At 35.7% G+C, this 14912-nt stretch overlaps 1 protein-coding gene across 12 annotated transcripts in view; it reads left to right on the forward strand.

Moving 5' to 3' along the window:
* GPC5 (glypican 5) overlaps positions 1-14912 on the forward strand; it is a 738578-nt gene that overhangs the window by 240538 nt on the left and 483128 nt on the right. For 5 of the 12 annotated variants that reach the window (XR_010071268.1, XM_063336223.1, XM_063336233.1 and 2 more), the window contains exon 6: positions 7418-7538. The exons of the other annotated variants lie outside the window; for them this stretch is intronic. Coding sequence is in view for 4 of the 5 variants with exons in the window: in XM_063336223.1 (XP_063192293.1) it covers positions 7418-7538 (121 nt within the window). In the remaining variant the exon portion in view is untranslated. The remainder of the gene's footprint in view (positions 1-7417; positions 7539-14912) is intronic. 12 annotated transcript variants of the gene reach the window in all.

The following is a 14912-nucleotide window of genomic DNA, read 5'->3' on the forward strand; positions in this document are numbered from 1 at the left end:
ATTTTTTTTCAAATATATACCAAATTACAGATCTAAAAATAATTTTTCATTGAGAAATTAAAAGACATTTTATTTTATTTTGCAATAAATGTTGATCAATTAAAAAGTATTGAAAATGACTAGAATTACTAGTTCTGATAACTAGGTGCAAAATATTTTTGACAAGTTTTCTGAGGCTAACTTTGCAATATCTAATGTTGAAAAACTATGTAAGACTAGACAAAACCAGCAAACTAGACACAAACAGCTGCACAAGCTCCAAGTGCTTTTTTTTTTATGATTGTAGTGATTCTTTGATTTGTTCAGATTTGCTAATTAAAATTTGCACCGCTAAACACTCTTACTCATTTGTTGCTGCACATGTTTACTTTTTACTAGTATTCAGGTAATTGTGAGTGTCTCAATTAACAGTTACCTAGAATTTTGAAATGTCCAGCAGTGATGAAGATGCTAGCAAGAGCAGGTGTAAAACAACAATTATCAGCAATCATAAAGCAAGGAAGCAAGCAGAGAAGGAATTATTAAAAATCGTATCCCAGGTTTGAAATAAACCAAAACGTAGTGGGCACACTGTGTTATCTTACCATTCTTAAGCACAGTAAGACTATATAAATACAGGTGCTTGCTTGCAACTTGTAAATGCCGGCAGCCTAAGCTGTGAAGTAATTTAGAATTCAATTAAGGTGAGAAGCTGCACAAAACAAATCCTTTAGCGATGCCAGTACATGAATGCTTATTTATCCAAACTAGAACATACAAACAAGAAAATCCAGTTTGTGAAGGAGGAATGTATTGCAAAAGTTGCATCTTGGTGTCACTATCAATCCCAGTTAAAAAAGATGAATACAGGAGAGCAAATACAGTAAATAAATATATTATTTTAAAAATCAAGTTATTTGGTCTTGTATATTTTATTCTCTCTGTCTGGAGCTTCACAGAGAACCCACAGGAAATAAACACCTAGTTTCAAACTATTTCCCTAGCATTTCAGTGCTTTAAATAGTCAGCTGATGAAAATTAGCATTGCTTCATTTACAACAAATAGTTTCAAATGCAGAAAATTAAGTCAATGGAGAGAGTTAGTGGTTGTTGTCTTCTTGCTTTCATGGAGATTACTGTAATACAATCAGTTAAAATTTGATTTGAGATGAAATATCACAAATGCAGGTGAGAATCATATAGCCAGATTTTTTTCAACTGAAATTTTTCCCTGTTTATTTCCATAATACATGTTTCTTCTTTTTGAAGATATTTAGTTTCTTAAAGCCTCTTAAGTAGCTGTGTGAAAGGCTGTGCTAAATAAGGTTCGCTTTACTCGAAACAAATCTGTTGCTAACAAAGGATTTGTGTTCTCTTCATACTGAAGTAATAGCAGAGATAAGTAGCAGCAAATTTAAAGAATAACAGGTCTGAAGCAAAACATTATTAACACTGGGAGTTGAACTCTGGAGAATTTTGCATCTAGATCAAAACTTTATGGCTCAGACCCAGTTTTAGCATTGATTTCTTACTCTATCTATTCTATACTGACGTTATTCCGCAAAGCTGGTTTGAAGGAATGGAAAATCTTGATCAGTTGTTGCCAATAAATATGATGTATCAGTATGCGTTGTCATCAGAATATAACATAGATTATTTGTGTTGGAGGGATACAAAAGTAGATCTGCCTTAAGCACCATGTCCAAAATGGCTGATCCTTATGAGAGTTACTATATTCATTACTTCTAATAGCTTTTCCAACTGCATGTACCAAGAATTCAGTGATAGCCAGTAGAGCATGGTCTTCTCTTTTAACAGAGATATTGATACAATCAATTAGAAAACACACCAACTACATTTCTAGATACAATAGAGAGTAATAGGAAATTTACATGAATATTCATATATTGAACTCAGAAAATGTGCACCTTGTTATTCATCACTTTAAAACATGTTTCTAGAATACAAATATATTGGTGCTTGTTTTTTTTCCCTAGCATTGATGAAAATGAATAGTACTTGGGGACCAAGTCTGCCTATTAAAGTGATGTGATACATTACCATGCTTGTACAGAAATGAGCACAGATGGCGGGTCTATTACTTCTCTAGCAAGAAATTTGTCTTTTTTTTTTTCTTTTTTTTCCTCGGGATTTAAATCTGAGCAACACTTGCTCAAGTCAGGCTACCTCTGTGGGAATCCTTGAAATGTTTTTCCCATTACTTGTACATTAGGAGTAAAAGAAACACAAAGTGATTAATGCTGTATTAAAACTTTATAATGTATGAAGTCTTTCAAACCAAGAATATGAGATTTTTATATTTTTCCCCCAACTAAAGAGAGACATATTTTGCATGTAAATGTAAGTCAACAGGGATGAAGTTTTGTGTACCATGCTCAGATTCCCAATAGCCCATTTAGCTCTGACAGATCATTTAGTTCACATTAGAATGTTTGAAGATGTTAGATTTATAGACATTTGTTAATTAAACACAATGATATGTGGAAAATAAAACAACATATAAGTAAGTTTATAATTTTTGTATGCAAAAGATATTATTTCAAGCAGAAAGAGTAGATTAAATAAAGAGATTGACTTACATAATCTTACTTTTTTGAAAAGAATCAGTAAAGCAATACTTCATGAGGCTTTGTCAATGCCTTATTAGACACCTGAAGAAAAAAAAAAGATTTTCAACTTGCCTTGTGCCTTGCCAAAGCCCGTAATTACAAAAGACTCAAAGTTAAATCATAGTTTTTAACATCAATTGATCAAAGCTAGATCACCTTGCAGTGAAAGCAAATTTAATATGGGTTAGTTATTTCCAATAACAGAAAAACATGCAAACAAATGCATTTACTTCAGTATGTGAAGTGTATTCACGTTTGGGTGTTCTATGCTGGGTCCACCATCACTTAACAATGCAACATCACAGGAAAAATGCTGTTCAACACTTATGCTGTGAACTGGTCCACAGAGGAGTGTCAGATTTGGTGTGGTGGGTCGACCCTGACTGAGTCAGGGCAGTCTATCACTCCCCTCCTCAACGGGACAGGGGGAGAAAAATAAGACAGAAGGCTCGTGGGTTGAGATAAGGATACTCAGCAATTACCATCATGGGCAAAACAGCGTCAACTTGGGGACTTAATTTAATTTATTACCAATCAAATTGGAGTAGGATAATGAGAAATGAACCCAAACTTTAAAACACCTTCCACCCCCCTTGGACACAAAGTTTTTTCTGTGGATGTATTCTTGTGTGTTATTTGGGGTCTGCTGAGGCCTGCAAAAGACAAAAATATCAGGAGGATGGGCCGAAATGTGTCAGTTGTCACAGACCTGGGTTTGAACTGTTCTGGGGGCAGCCAGTGCATTTGTGAAGGTTTTAGGTGGAGGGGTGCTCTGTTCTGCTTCGGAACATTGCTTTGGAGGGTGAGGAGGCCCACAGGCAGTGGGAAGCAGGGGCAATCACAAATTCGCTTCTGTCAGCCCTGGAAAGGATCATGCTGGCTGTGGATGAAAGAAAGGTCAGGAGTGATAATGAAAGTAGAAAGGTGCTAAACAGCTCAGAGCAAGTAAGGCCAACTAATATGGAGGTTGTTACTACCAGTACCTAATGATCCAATAGTTGTTCAATGCTAATAGTCCTAAAGTTGTGGTATTATCAAGCACTAGTGTGATACTTGTCATTGCTTCAATGCCCATGTCACTTTTGCTTCACCTGCTTACCCTTCCCTACTCTCAACTGAAAAAAGCAAACCCCACCTCTGAGCAGTCAGCAAGGATGCTATTTAGTAACTAATGTCAGTAGGTTCTTTGACAGGTAAGTGACTGAGTGGATTTCCTTCCTGAAAGGAAGAAAAAGTAGCCTGGTAGTGACTGTAAAAGAAGAAAATTATTACCAAACTTTCAGTTTCTTTATGTCGTAGCTGCGAGGACAGGCAAAAGATGGACGGGGATATTCCCAGACTAGAGCATGCCCACTCATACTATACAACTGCTCTCTGTGCAGGGGTGCTTCTTTCTCACCAAAGTGGGTGAAAGAGCTGAAGGTTAAGTGAAATTTGCTACAGGCAGTGTTACAGGGTAAGAATATCTGGACTTTGTATAGGAATTGCCTCAGTCATGAGAACTGAGAGAACATTCAAATGGATTTTGGACATGTTTCGGTGATAACGTGAAGCTTCCAACCCAAAATGTCAAAGAGCCATTGGGCCACACAGGTTTGACAATGTTGAAAATGTGTAAATAAGAAAAAGAGTATATTTTTTTACATGAGAAAGGAGAATTAATCATTGCCTAGAAAGACATTTTAATATTAGGTAATAGAGCTCCTCTACCTGGGGAGCAGATGTGTATTTTGCCTTTGAGAGAATACAAAAACAATTACTATAACTGAATGACTAGGAGTGGGAGAGAGAGAACTAAAATTAATTGCTTACACTTTTTACTGGTAAGTAAATCCAATTATTCCTTATGAATGACAGCTGAAGAGGAACTTAGAGGATGACAGCTCTAAAGAGGTTGGGGAACAAAATTGAAACTTTTAATATCTGGTCCACTCATAAAACAGTATTACTTTCCCTCGCGTGAAAGAAGGGAGTTAGTCCTACGGTAAATACCAGCTGTGCACAGGTGTGGATTTCATTGTGGAAATAGCTGGAAAAGAAATGATGGTCAGCCTTGAATGAGTCACTGCCAGATAATTCCCAGATGAGACGAATTAATAAAATTGTAACCTAGGCAAGTCTCAACTTCTGTGTGGTTTATTTCTTCCTGCCCAGTTAGAGAAATGAGTATCATCAATTAAATTAAAATAAGAAAAAGGATATTCTAGTTATTCAGTTCACAGGCAAATGTGTAGTAGTTGGGTTTGCAGCATTTGAAGAAAGGTGTTAATTGAAGAATTCCAAGTGACAGAAAGTGAGAACATAGGTTTTGTGAGCTGTGAAACAGAAAATGGGAGCACTGTTTAGAAAGGATAGCCATAACCTTTAAGATTTTTTCATAGTGTTATAGTATGAAGAGAAGTTACTGTGTTGCATTAAACCAGTGTGTTGAGTTAAACCAGTTGTCCATCTGGTGAGTGCAGTATTATTCAGCTGGAAAGAGGAAGGAAGGAAGGAATTCCATATTGAATTATCTATTTTGATTTAGAAAAAATGACTGTTGAGGAAGGATTTTTGAGAAAAAGATTGGAGAAGATTTTTAGTTTGGGGGTGTTTTGTTGTTTTTTTTGTTTTTTAATCCTTAGAAGCTACCAGAAGATTTATTGACCCTACTCAATTTGCTGCGTTAAAAGTTCCTCCAAGTCTAGCAGGCAGGCTGCATTTTTGGTACACAAACCTATAAAAAGTTTTGCCGCATCACTACAAGGTGGCAAATTGCCCCATCACTGCAAGACAGCACAAAAAGCTGTCTGCTATAAACCTAAATGCCACACTGTGAGGAATATGAACCATTCATATATTCAATGCATTCAACAGTGCTATGAAGATTTTTTTTATAAACTCATTCAACTACCATGTTCCAATGAACTACATTTAAGTACATTAAGCCTCGCTGTCCTGACTGTGCATCATTAACATCTATTCCAAGTAATATTATGGCTAGTGAATCAGTAAAGGGTTCCATAATGGCTTTTAGTAATGAACTCATTATTTTTAGTATTTACCTTTCACTGATACAGTGTGTCCTGAATATTGGATACAGCTGTCTATTTTCTCAAATGAAGGATGAATAAAGCTGGAATCTTTTACTGGTGACTAATTGTAGGTGATTATTGCTGTGATATGTTTATACATAAATGAATTTAAATTTGATATTATATCTGCTTCCAGTGAACTTGATTGCAAGTAGAAGAAATAGAGAGCAGATTTGCCCTAAGTAGCACATACAGAGCTGTATGTAGAAGATCTAGAATTTTAGTATTTACTGTGTGAAATCAAATGCTTTAAGGGACTTAAGAGATGAACGACTGCTGACTCTTAATACCTTAAATGTCAGGGAAAATTTTGCTGAGCCTCAGAATTTGTTCACTTTTGAAGCATTTTGCAGAACTTGTAGTCCAAAAAGTATCTTCTTGTAATGCCTAAAGGAGCTACTAATTTTTGTCATACAGAAGGCAAATTGTGCTCTCTGGGACCTATGGAAAACTTGGTGTCATTTTGTATGACAGGGTTAATTTATATCTATGAGCATGGCCAATGTCATTTGAGGAGTGGTATCTGAGTCCACGTATACTTCCTTAGGAATATCCTCAATCTCCTTTAAGGTGATATTTAAGGAAATATCACAGACAAAATATTGTTGTTATGTGGCAACCTTGCTTTAATGAACAGTGTTCGTTGTTTAGCATACATGGAAGGTTTTCTGCAGAGCTAAGAGGACCTGCAATGTTTTTCATAAAACAGTTTCTGAAAAATTTGAATATGCTGTGTTGTCTATGCTCATACGCAGACGTAATAGGCAGGAATTAGGCATTTCTTTGCTCCATTCCTGATAGGGTTCTTTCCTTTCTTTTTTCTTACAGTGTAACAGCTGGCAAAATATTTTTGAGACAGAGATACATAGAGCTATCCTCTTGTAGAGTATACAGACAAAATCTAACATATGGAGGGTATTTGCATAATGTACAGTAGCTGTGATGAGAAGGTAGATATTCAGGGTTTTTTTGCATAACTTGAGTATTACATATAACACGGGAAGTTGAATGAAGAATTGTGTCTTAGTAAACCACAGAATTGTGCTAGGTCGTTGATTTTAGTCTCTGCATTTTGAGTTTTGATATATTAGAAACAATGTTCTACTTACTTACTACAGCAGTTCTTTCTTGAATGAGCATATATCTGGTCCCTGTTGCTTCTTTTTTACTTAGCTGTCTATTAAGTAAATTTTGGTCTACTCTGCACTTATATCAGTTATATAATGCTAAATAATTTATGCACAATTGGGCTGTTGTCTTGCAATAAATGTTCTATCTGCATGTGCATTCACAAAAACACTAAGAAACTTCAGGTGTAGTTCTGAACATACAGTGTGTGTAGAATCTGGAGTTTGTTTTGAAATCCTGAGATGTCATACATTTAAGCAATCACCATGGAGTTTGTATTTAGCAAAACCAAAATGGAGGACAGTCTTTGCACACACAAAAAAACACACATAGGACTGAATGTTCTCGCTTCAAAATGTAGATAACTCTTTTCTTGTTAAAGTTTGTAGTAAAATTAAAGGTGTAATAAATAATACAACTTTGTGGAATGTAGTAATTACATTATGCTGTATTTCTTTTCTGTGAAAAATATGTGCACAAAATTAATGCATCTCATTAAAGTGGAATGTTGATGCCATGAGAGCTAATACAAACTAGAAGATGACTCTCTGAGAGTAGAATAATTTACTAAACCATTTTTGTGTGTGTGTTTGTGTATTAAACTAGCTATACTCATCGTGTGGTTGGCAGTGGAGTCAAAGCTCAGTCTGCAAATCCAGAAGTAAAAGTGAAGGGAACAGATCCTGTAATAAGTCAAATTATTGACAAGCTGAAACATGTTATTCAGGTAAGCTGCTTTTACCTATAGATATAGTATAGATAGTACTAAAAGCCACTCTAGTAGTGAAAGTATTAATTTACTGTGCATTAAAGGTCAATTGTTAATTCAAGTTACTGCTCACTATACGTCAACACCAAAACACTACTTGCTCTCTGTCTCACTTCAATTATTAAAAATGATTTAGTTAAAAGGTTTGCATATGGTAGATGAGCGTAGGAAGTAAGACTCTGGCACCTGGGCCCTTTGTACCTGTGAGTACCACAGGGCAGCATTGCAGTAAGTGCACAAAAGCACAAACAGTATAATTTAGGGATATTAACTGAGTGCGTATGTTTAAAAAAGGCAAGAAAACATAAGTTCCCTCTACCCTCTTTACTAAATTTAGGCTCTTTCTTAACTAGTCTTGCTGAGAGGTTTTTTGTTTAGATGCCAGATAGAAAAACTAGGAAGTTTTAAGAACAGCATGCTTGCTAAAGGAGTTGGTCTTCATTACCCGATGTACATGCCTGTGTTACCAAATTTAAGGCTTACAAGGCAGTCAATTCCCATATGGTTGTGCACAATCATAGTACTGTATTGGGTTTAAAGGATTACAGTTTTCTTTTGTTACATGCTGTATCTATATGCACAGATAGCCAGGACTATGGGACCAAATTCTGATTCTATTGAAAACAATAGTTATTTTGCTGACAATTCATTATTTCAGTTTAATAATACAAGTTTCCACTCTGATCTGAATTTTCAGTGACAAGAAATGTTCTGCTGGGATTTCTTGTCAGTAAACCATCTAACCCAGTATCCTCTCATCTGCAGAGGGAAAAGGAGAGGTACTTAGGGAGGATTTACAAGTTTCATCTAAGGATTTGCTTTAATTTTGTTTTTCCGTCTTGGTGGCTTTTAAATACAGTTTCCCAAATGGTTTCTAGAGTTGAAATAAGCAAGCCATTCTAACATTACTGATGTCTTCATGATAAACTCTCTCGGTTGTTATTTCTCTATTCGTATAAAATACCTCTACTCCGACAACAAAAGAAAGAGCGGTGAAATAGAAAAAAAAAAAAAAAAAAAGAAAAATTTCTTTTCTGTCAGCAGGGTTGTTTTCTGGAAGTGGCATCCAGATTGAAGCTCAAAGGCAATCATTACTCATTCCTCCTTAAAAGAAATATCTTTTGTAGCCCTCCAGCTTCAACATGCTTTTGTCTCTCTCTTTATTAAAATGGTGACTACAATGGTGAGAAAATGAATACAGTTTTCCCTCCAAAGAGATGGTATACCTTAATTAAGAACTACAAATTACTGTGCGAAGGGAAATATTGCAAATCTTACTGGGTAAGCCTCAAGGTCTTTCATCTACCAGGAATGCCCTCCTTCTTTGATATTAAATCTGCACTGTATAGTTTATTGTGTTGTTTTCCTCTAGAGACTAGGAGTTGTGTTGTTTCCTCCTTGGGTGAGGATCTAAAAGAGGGGAATAGAACAATTCCATTATGAGGTATTTATTTTGAGAGCTTATTTGCCCTTGTCCCAAAAGAATAGAGTGGGTCTTGGGTATAAAGACATAATTTACATACTGCAAGTCCTACTAACCTCTGAATATGTTATCTTTCTATGGGATAGTTTCCTTTCTTGAAGCTCTGAGTATGGAAATAGGGTCAGGGGATAAAGAGAGCATCAAATTCCTTAGAGACCCGACATATAACTGCTTTTTCTCAGATAAAAGGGCTGAAGAAACTGCAGAAAAAGCTTTCTTCTCTACCATTTACTGCTTGGGATGGGGAGCATAAATTAGAGATTCAAATACAAAAGATCACCTTTTTGTCCTTTGTGATATGAAAAGGATGAATCACATATTAAGCTTATGATGGACAGATTAAATAAGGGGAGCTTAATGGATTGTGGTGCTGCCTCAGAGACAGACAGAGTCATACTTAAGTCCAGCACTCTATCCAAGCAGTATTACTACACAGCAAAAGTTTAAATAGCTAATTTAGTAGAAAAAAATCGTACTCGTCTTGTTTTCCAGAACTAATAATTCCTGAAATCTGTAAAAGATATATATACTTTAATTTAGCTTTAAGGCGACACAGATTGGCAGGATGATATGTAACTTGTTGTTTGTGTAGGCAACTATATATATTTTTTATATAAATTCCATGTTGCTGTAACCTTGCTTGCTAAGCAAGTACATTTTTGTTATTTGGTTGTGTTTTGTATGTAGTCATTTGCTTTCTGTATTGGGAGAAAGGAAATAAGTGGTAATTCGGGTTTATGTGACTTTTCACATCAGCTTTTAAACTTTTCAAGATTCAGGATATTGAAGTAGAAGTTACCTCTGTCTCATGATTTCATGGTAGGATACGGTCCTTCCTTCTCAGCCATAGTCAGAGTTCTGTGTATCAGTGGTAAGTATAGCTTGATTTTTTTACTTGTACAGCCTGTCATGGTACCAAGGGTTTCAGGACTGAATAGTCTCTACCACTTTGTAAATAACAATGCGTGGCAAAGAATCAGAAGCTTCTCACAGTGAAAACGGTGAAATGCACAGATAACCTGTGGCATTTGTTTGCAGCAGGGGCGGAATTCAGTTCTTTAATCAGACAGCTGCGTTTCGTTGCTTAAGCTTCCCTTACATGTAGATTTAGTCATGGACCTTAGAGAGATGTTCATTTGGCCATATGCAAATATTTTCTTCAGGATAAGAAGAACAACAGTTCTTTAGTCTTGCACAATATAAAAGGAGTTTGGGTACCTTGCCCACATGTTGGCATCTGCATTGTAGACGCCTGCAGTTAGGTGACTGATTTCACCCTTCATGTCATGTTTCTGAGCCCTTTCCAAGAGGTTGTCAGTCTGAACACACAAACCAGAAATGTATCATTTTCTAATGAGAAATATTTAGCATATGCACTGGATCTTCTTATAATGCTACCTTTTGCGTTTTCAAAGGCTATGTTGGACCACAGCCTTTGATCATCAAACCATAAACAAACTTAAAGTCTGCTTGAAAATGAAGCCTTTTGCTTTTGCTGGTATCTGAGCTGGGCTGAAGTACTTAGGATACTTTTGTTTGTTTGTTTGGATTTTAATTTGTCTGAAATGACTGTTTTAATTTCAGAGATCTTAGGTAGAGTTCTGACAGACAGGAACTTATAAAGATACATACAAACATTTGGGGAGCTCTTAAAAAAAAATTGAAAAATCTATAGAAAGACTATTTTGAAGAGGAGAACCAGTTTTGCATTTAGAATACATGGTTTAAGTCAGATTGAGAAATATATCCTGATTAAATTTTGTCCTTCCGGACCAGAAAAGGTAATTCTCTCTAGTAAATCCAGGGTAGAAAAACTCTGTTAGAAAGCTTCATTGTTTTCTGAAACCTTCTTTCCTCTTTGTCATCAAAGCAGATGACCCTTTTTCTCACCGATTACGCTAGATTTCCCTTCTTCCTTTCAAGAATCCAAATATGAGGGCAAGAAGAAAGTGAATATTCTGAGATGTAAAGGAAAAGCCCGTTTAAGGGAGAGCTTAGTGAGCTCTCAGAAAATCAGACTTTACATATTTATTGTACAAATGACTAAATATTATTAAGTAGAAAAAGAAGAACAGATATCTTAAAGATCCATTCCTGCTTATCTTTAACGGGTACATAAAAAACCAGATCAAAGACCATTCTGCCTTGCATGCAGGAAAGAACAGATGTCTCCTGGTATCTCCTCATTTCTTGCAAGGTAGATATAGAAGTGCATAAAAATCCCAAGCAAAGAATCGGCTTTAAAATATGTAACATACAATGCTTAAACATATTCTGTTCTCTAAATTCTGTTATATTAAAAACTTCAAAACACTGAAACCAAACTTGTTGCATAAGTGAGAGTATCGTCTTCCCAGCAGGCTGTGGTTTCTGGGCTCTTCTCCTTTGTGAGAGGCTCACAGTAATCCTCCTCCTTTTTCTGTAAATAGTGGATTAACCAAAAATCAATAAAACTTTTTGATTCCATAGGACCCTGACTGCTATAATCTGTGCTCTGGACTCCACAGGTTCATATTCACAGCAACAAAGTGCAATTAGACGAACTAAAATGAACTCTGCTGAAGCAGTCAGTGCTGAAAATGGCTTGACAAAGTCACCTTCTTTTGTAAAAATCCTTACTTGTACAGACTGGTGTTTTGGAGAGTTTTAAATGATGGGATCTTCTTCATTCATTTGTCTTCACGGTAGGCAAATAATGGGTTCAGTGCATAGCCTCTTACGTACTGCAATCTACAACTATTACTCTAATAGGCAATCATGACAAGCAAAGTCAGTTGCATATGGCAGCAGTAATAATGGTAATTATTTTTCTTTCTTCCCCTATAATTTAAAAACATGATTCATTTATCTTTACTGCAAGTGCAAATACTGAGGTTATGAAGAAAGTATGATATTTTGGTGCTGTGATTACAGGTGATTGGACCTTGGTCATTTCAATGTATTTCTTCTTTCAAAAAAGATACTGCTTTTGAAAATAATAGACGTTACTTGGAGCTCGTATTTGCAGGTGATATAAAGACTTCCTAATTTTAGGAAATCCTGCCATAGTAGAAAATACCTCTATGACTGTCTGTCTAAATTGGGCAGAACAAATCTCCCTCTGGACATCTCCAGGGGCACCTGCTAGTCTATTGACTATTGTGGAAATGTAAATGCTTCTATTAGGATAAATGATTTCCTATTTCTAGGTGAAGCAAAAGATGTGCATGAACGTATTTGGAAGGAGTCCCATCTTATACTGCTATACCACTGGACTGCTAGCTGATATACATGGAATAATACTTTCTCCACAAAGGGCTGAAAACTGTCACTAATGGAAGTGACGCCTACATCTTTAAATGAATAGAGGCCACTACTTCATAAGACATTAAATATAGGTGACAATCTATTTTTTTGTTTACTACTGGTCGTTGTTATGGTGTGGTAAGCACTGTGTTTCACCATGCCGTCATTTACCCATTTACCTAGCTCAAAAAGGTTACAAAAATAGTGAGGTGAGATTTTGTTTTGACACTGATCTGTCATTCTAACAACTAAACTTTTCAGCTGTGTTTTTCAAAGCTTTTATCAATGTACCGGCCATTACATTTTGCACAGGCAAAATAATATGTGTTTTCGTAAGAGCTGTTCAAGCACATATTGGAAATGGTGATAGAATACATTACCTGAGCCCTCATCTGCACATCCAAAGAACGATGTTTTTAAATTATTCATATGCAAGATGTGGCACTTGCAGTTGTGCTTCCCTTTGATCACTGATACCAAGTTTGTGCTTTCTTTAGTGTTATGATAATCATCTAATAGTTAAAATCCCTCTGTACCTTAGAATAGTTCAAACTGCTGTATAAATTTAATGATTCTGATGACTCTGTTGATGACTGAAATGCAATTCTTTCTCATGGAATGAGTGAATTCTCAAGAGTACAGCATTTAACGGTCTTGGATACTTAGGCCCTTAGTTTTATATGCTCTTTAGTAACACGTTCTTGGAGACACACTTATTAAATGTTTTTCTTTCCTTTTCTCTTCTTAAATAATTTTTTGTTCATATATTGTATTCTGCACTTTGCACTGTTCAATAACAGGTACCCCATAGATGTAATTGGGAAGTAAAATTTCAGTGCACTTTGTACAACAGCCATTCCACAGTCACTGGTGTTAGAATTGCGTTCAGCTGTGTTTGCTCCTAAACTGCCTATTTATTATTTTAATTGCAACAGGAAAGACTGCTTCACAAGTTTTATTTTGTTTTTCACTTTACAAATCCATATCTAAATGTTAATTTTGCTTTAGTTTTCACTGTTACTAAGTTCTTTTGTTTTATTTCTGGAATCAATACAAAGTTACCGTCTTTTTGAAATCAGTCCCTTGGACAAATTCGATTTTGGCAAGACATGATAGCAGAGTGTGAGAGTGACGTGTCATATTAGGATATTTCTACTTACCAGAGAAGCCTATTTCTTATTTGTTGTGTGAGCTGTTCCTGTCTTTTGGCACATCCACGGGGAGCCAGCTTATCACACTGCATTGTTTTAGGCTACCTCTGACTGCTAGCTGGTGCCGAAGATATGTTAAATACTGGAGTATTACCATTGCATGTAAGACATTGGCATAACTTCTGTAAAGATATTAAACAGCTAGAAATGAAATGGGAAATTATTTTTTGAGTTTGAACCTCATCCTTTCAAAATACACTTCAACTTCCAACCTCAAAAATACACATGAGAGTACAGTATCGCTGATGCTTTTGTATCTCTTGAGAGCGAAAAGGTTTTCTTCACAGTTCTGTGATGACAATGAAGGCATATGCCCTTTTTGTGGTCTTTGTGTATTTGTAAGTCAAAACACTGAAAGTTATATGAACATTCTGAGATGACTGTAAATCCTGGAAAATTATGCGTAAACTCAAACCGATGTATGGTTTACAGGTGGAAGGCAAAGAAGGAAAAAATGATTAGGAGGGCATGAAGTTGAAACCATGCATCTCCCAGTGCTGGGATGCTGAGGGGGCTAAATTGAGAAGAAGAGGTCACTCGCAACATGGTTGGTTTTGACATTAATTTAAATAAAAGCCCAATAATCTTTTTTCCTGGTTTGTTTTGTTTTTCGCTAACTAGCTTACCAAAGTTACTAAAGGCTAATCAGAGTCCCATTCATTTAGCACAAATGATGCTCATTTTTGTGTAGTATTTTTTTAAATAGGATTTGTGCTTAAATGAAAAGCTTTTGATTTCTCTTAATGTGAATAACAAAAGGAAAAGATTGTACATTGTACAGAGCTTTCTGTAACTAAGCTAAAAGTTCAAATTTGTCTAAAACTCTAAATGATGAGGTATTTGAAAAATATTTTGAATGCCTAACATATGTATTTTTGCTATTTTTTCTTCTATTGCTTATAAAGCATTGCACAGTACACAGTGAGAAAACATACCCATCGATGCAACAGAGAGATACTATCAATTCTTATCCGTTTAGTGCAGACAACAGTGGCACAGAAAACAAGACAGCCTTTTCTAGCTACTTAGGTGGATAGTGACACTAACTGAAGTATTCATTATGGTGCAGATGCTCTCTACAAAAGCCTATTTTACACCTAAATTGCTTGCTGCTATAGCTGGTAAAAACTGCTTGTGTTGGGGTTTCTTAGCAAAACAGAAACCTTTTTCTATCTTCTCATTTTTAAGTACAATATTAAGTGAAGGAGAGTTTTGAGGTTTTGGAAGAGTTATAGGTATGACAAACAATATGATCTAGGGCACAGATTTTGTGATGCTTACTTTAGAAAATCTGATCTACTTTACTATTTGCAAAACTGTGGAAAGGAAATTATTTTTTCCTATTTTTAATTT

This window comes from Chroicocephalus ridibundus, chromosome 1 (assembly GCF_963924245.1).
Source record: "Chroicocephalus ridibundus chromosome 1, bChrRid1.1, whole genome shotgun sequence".
NCBI lineage: Eukaryota > Metazoa > Chordata > Aves > Charadriiformes > Laridae > Chroicocephalus > Chroicocephalus ridibundus.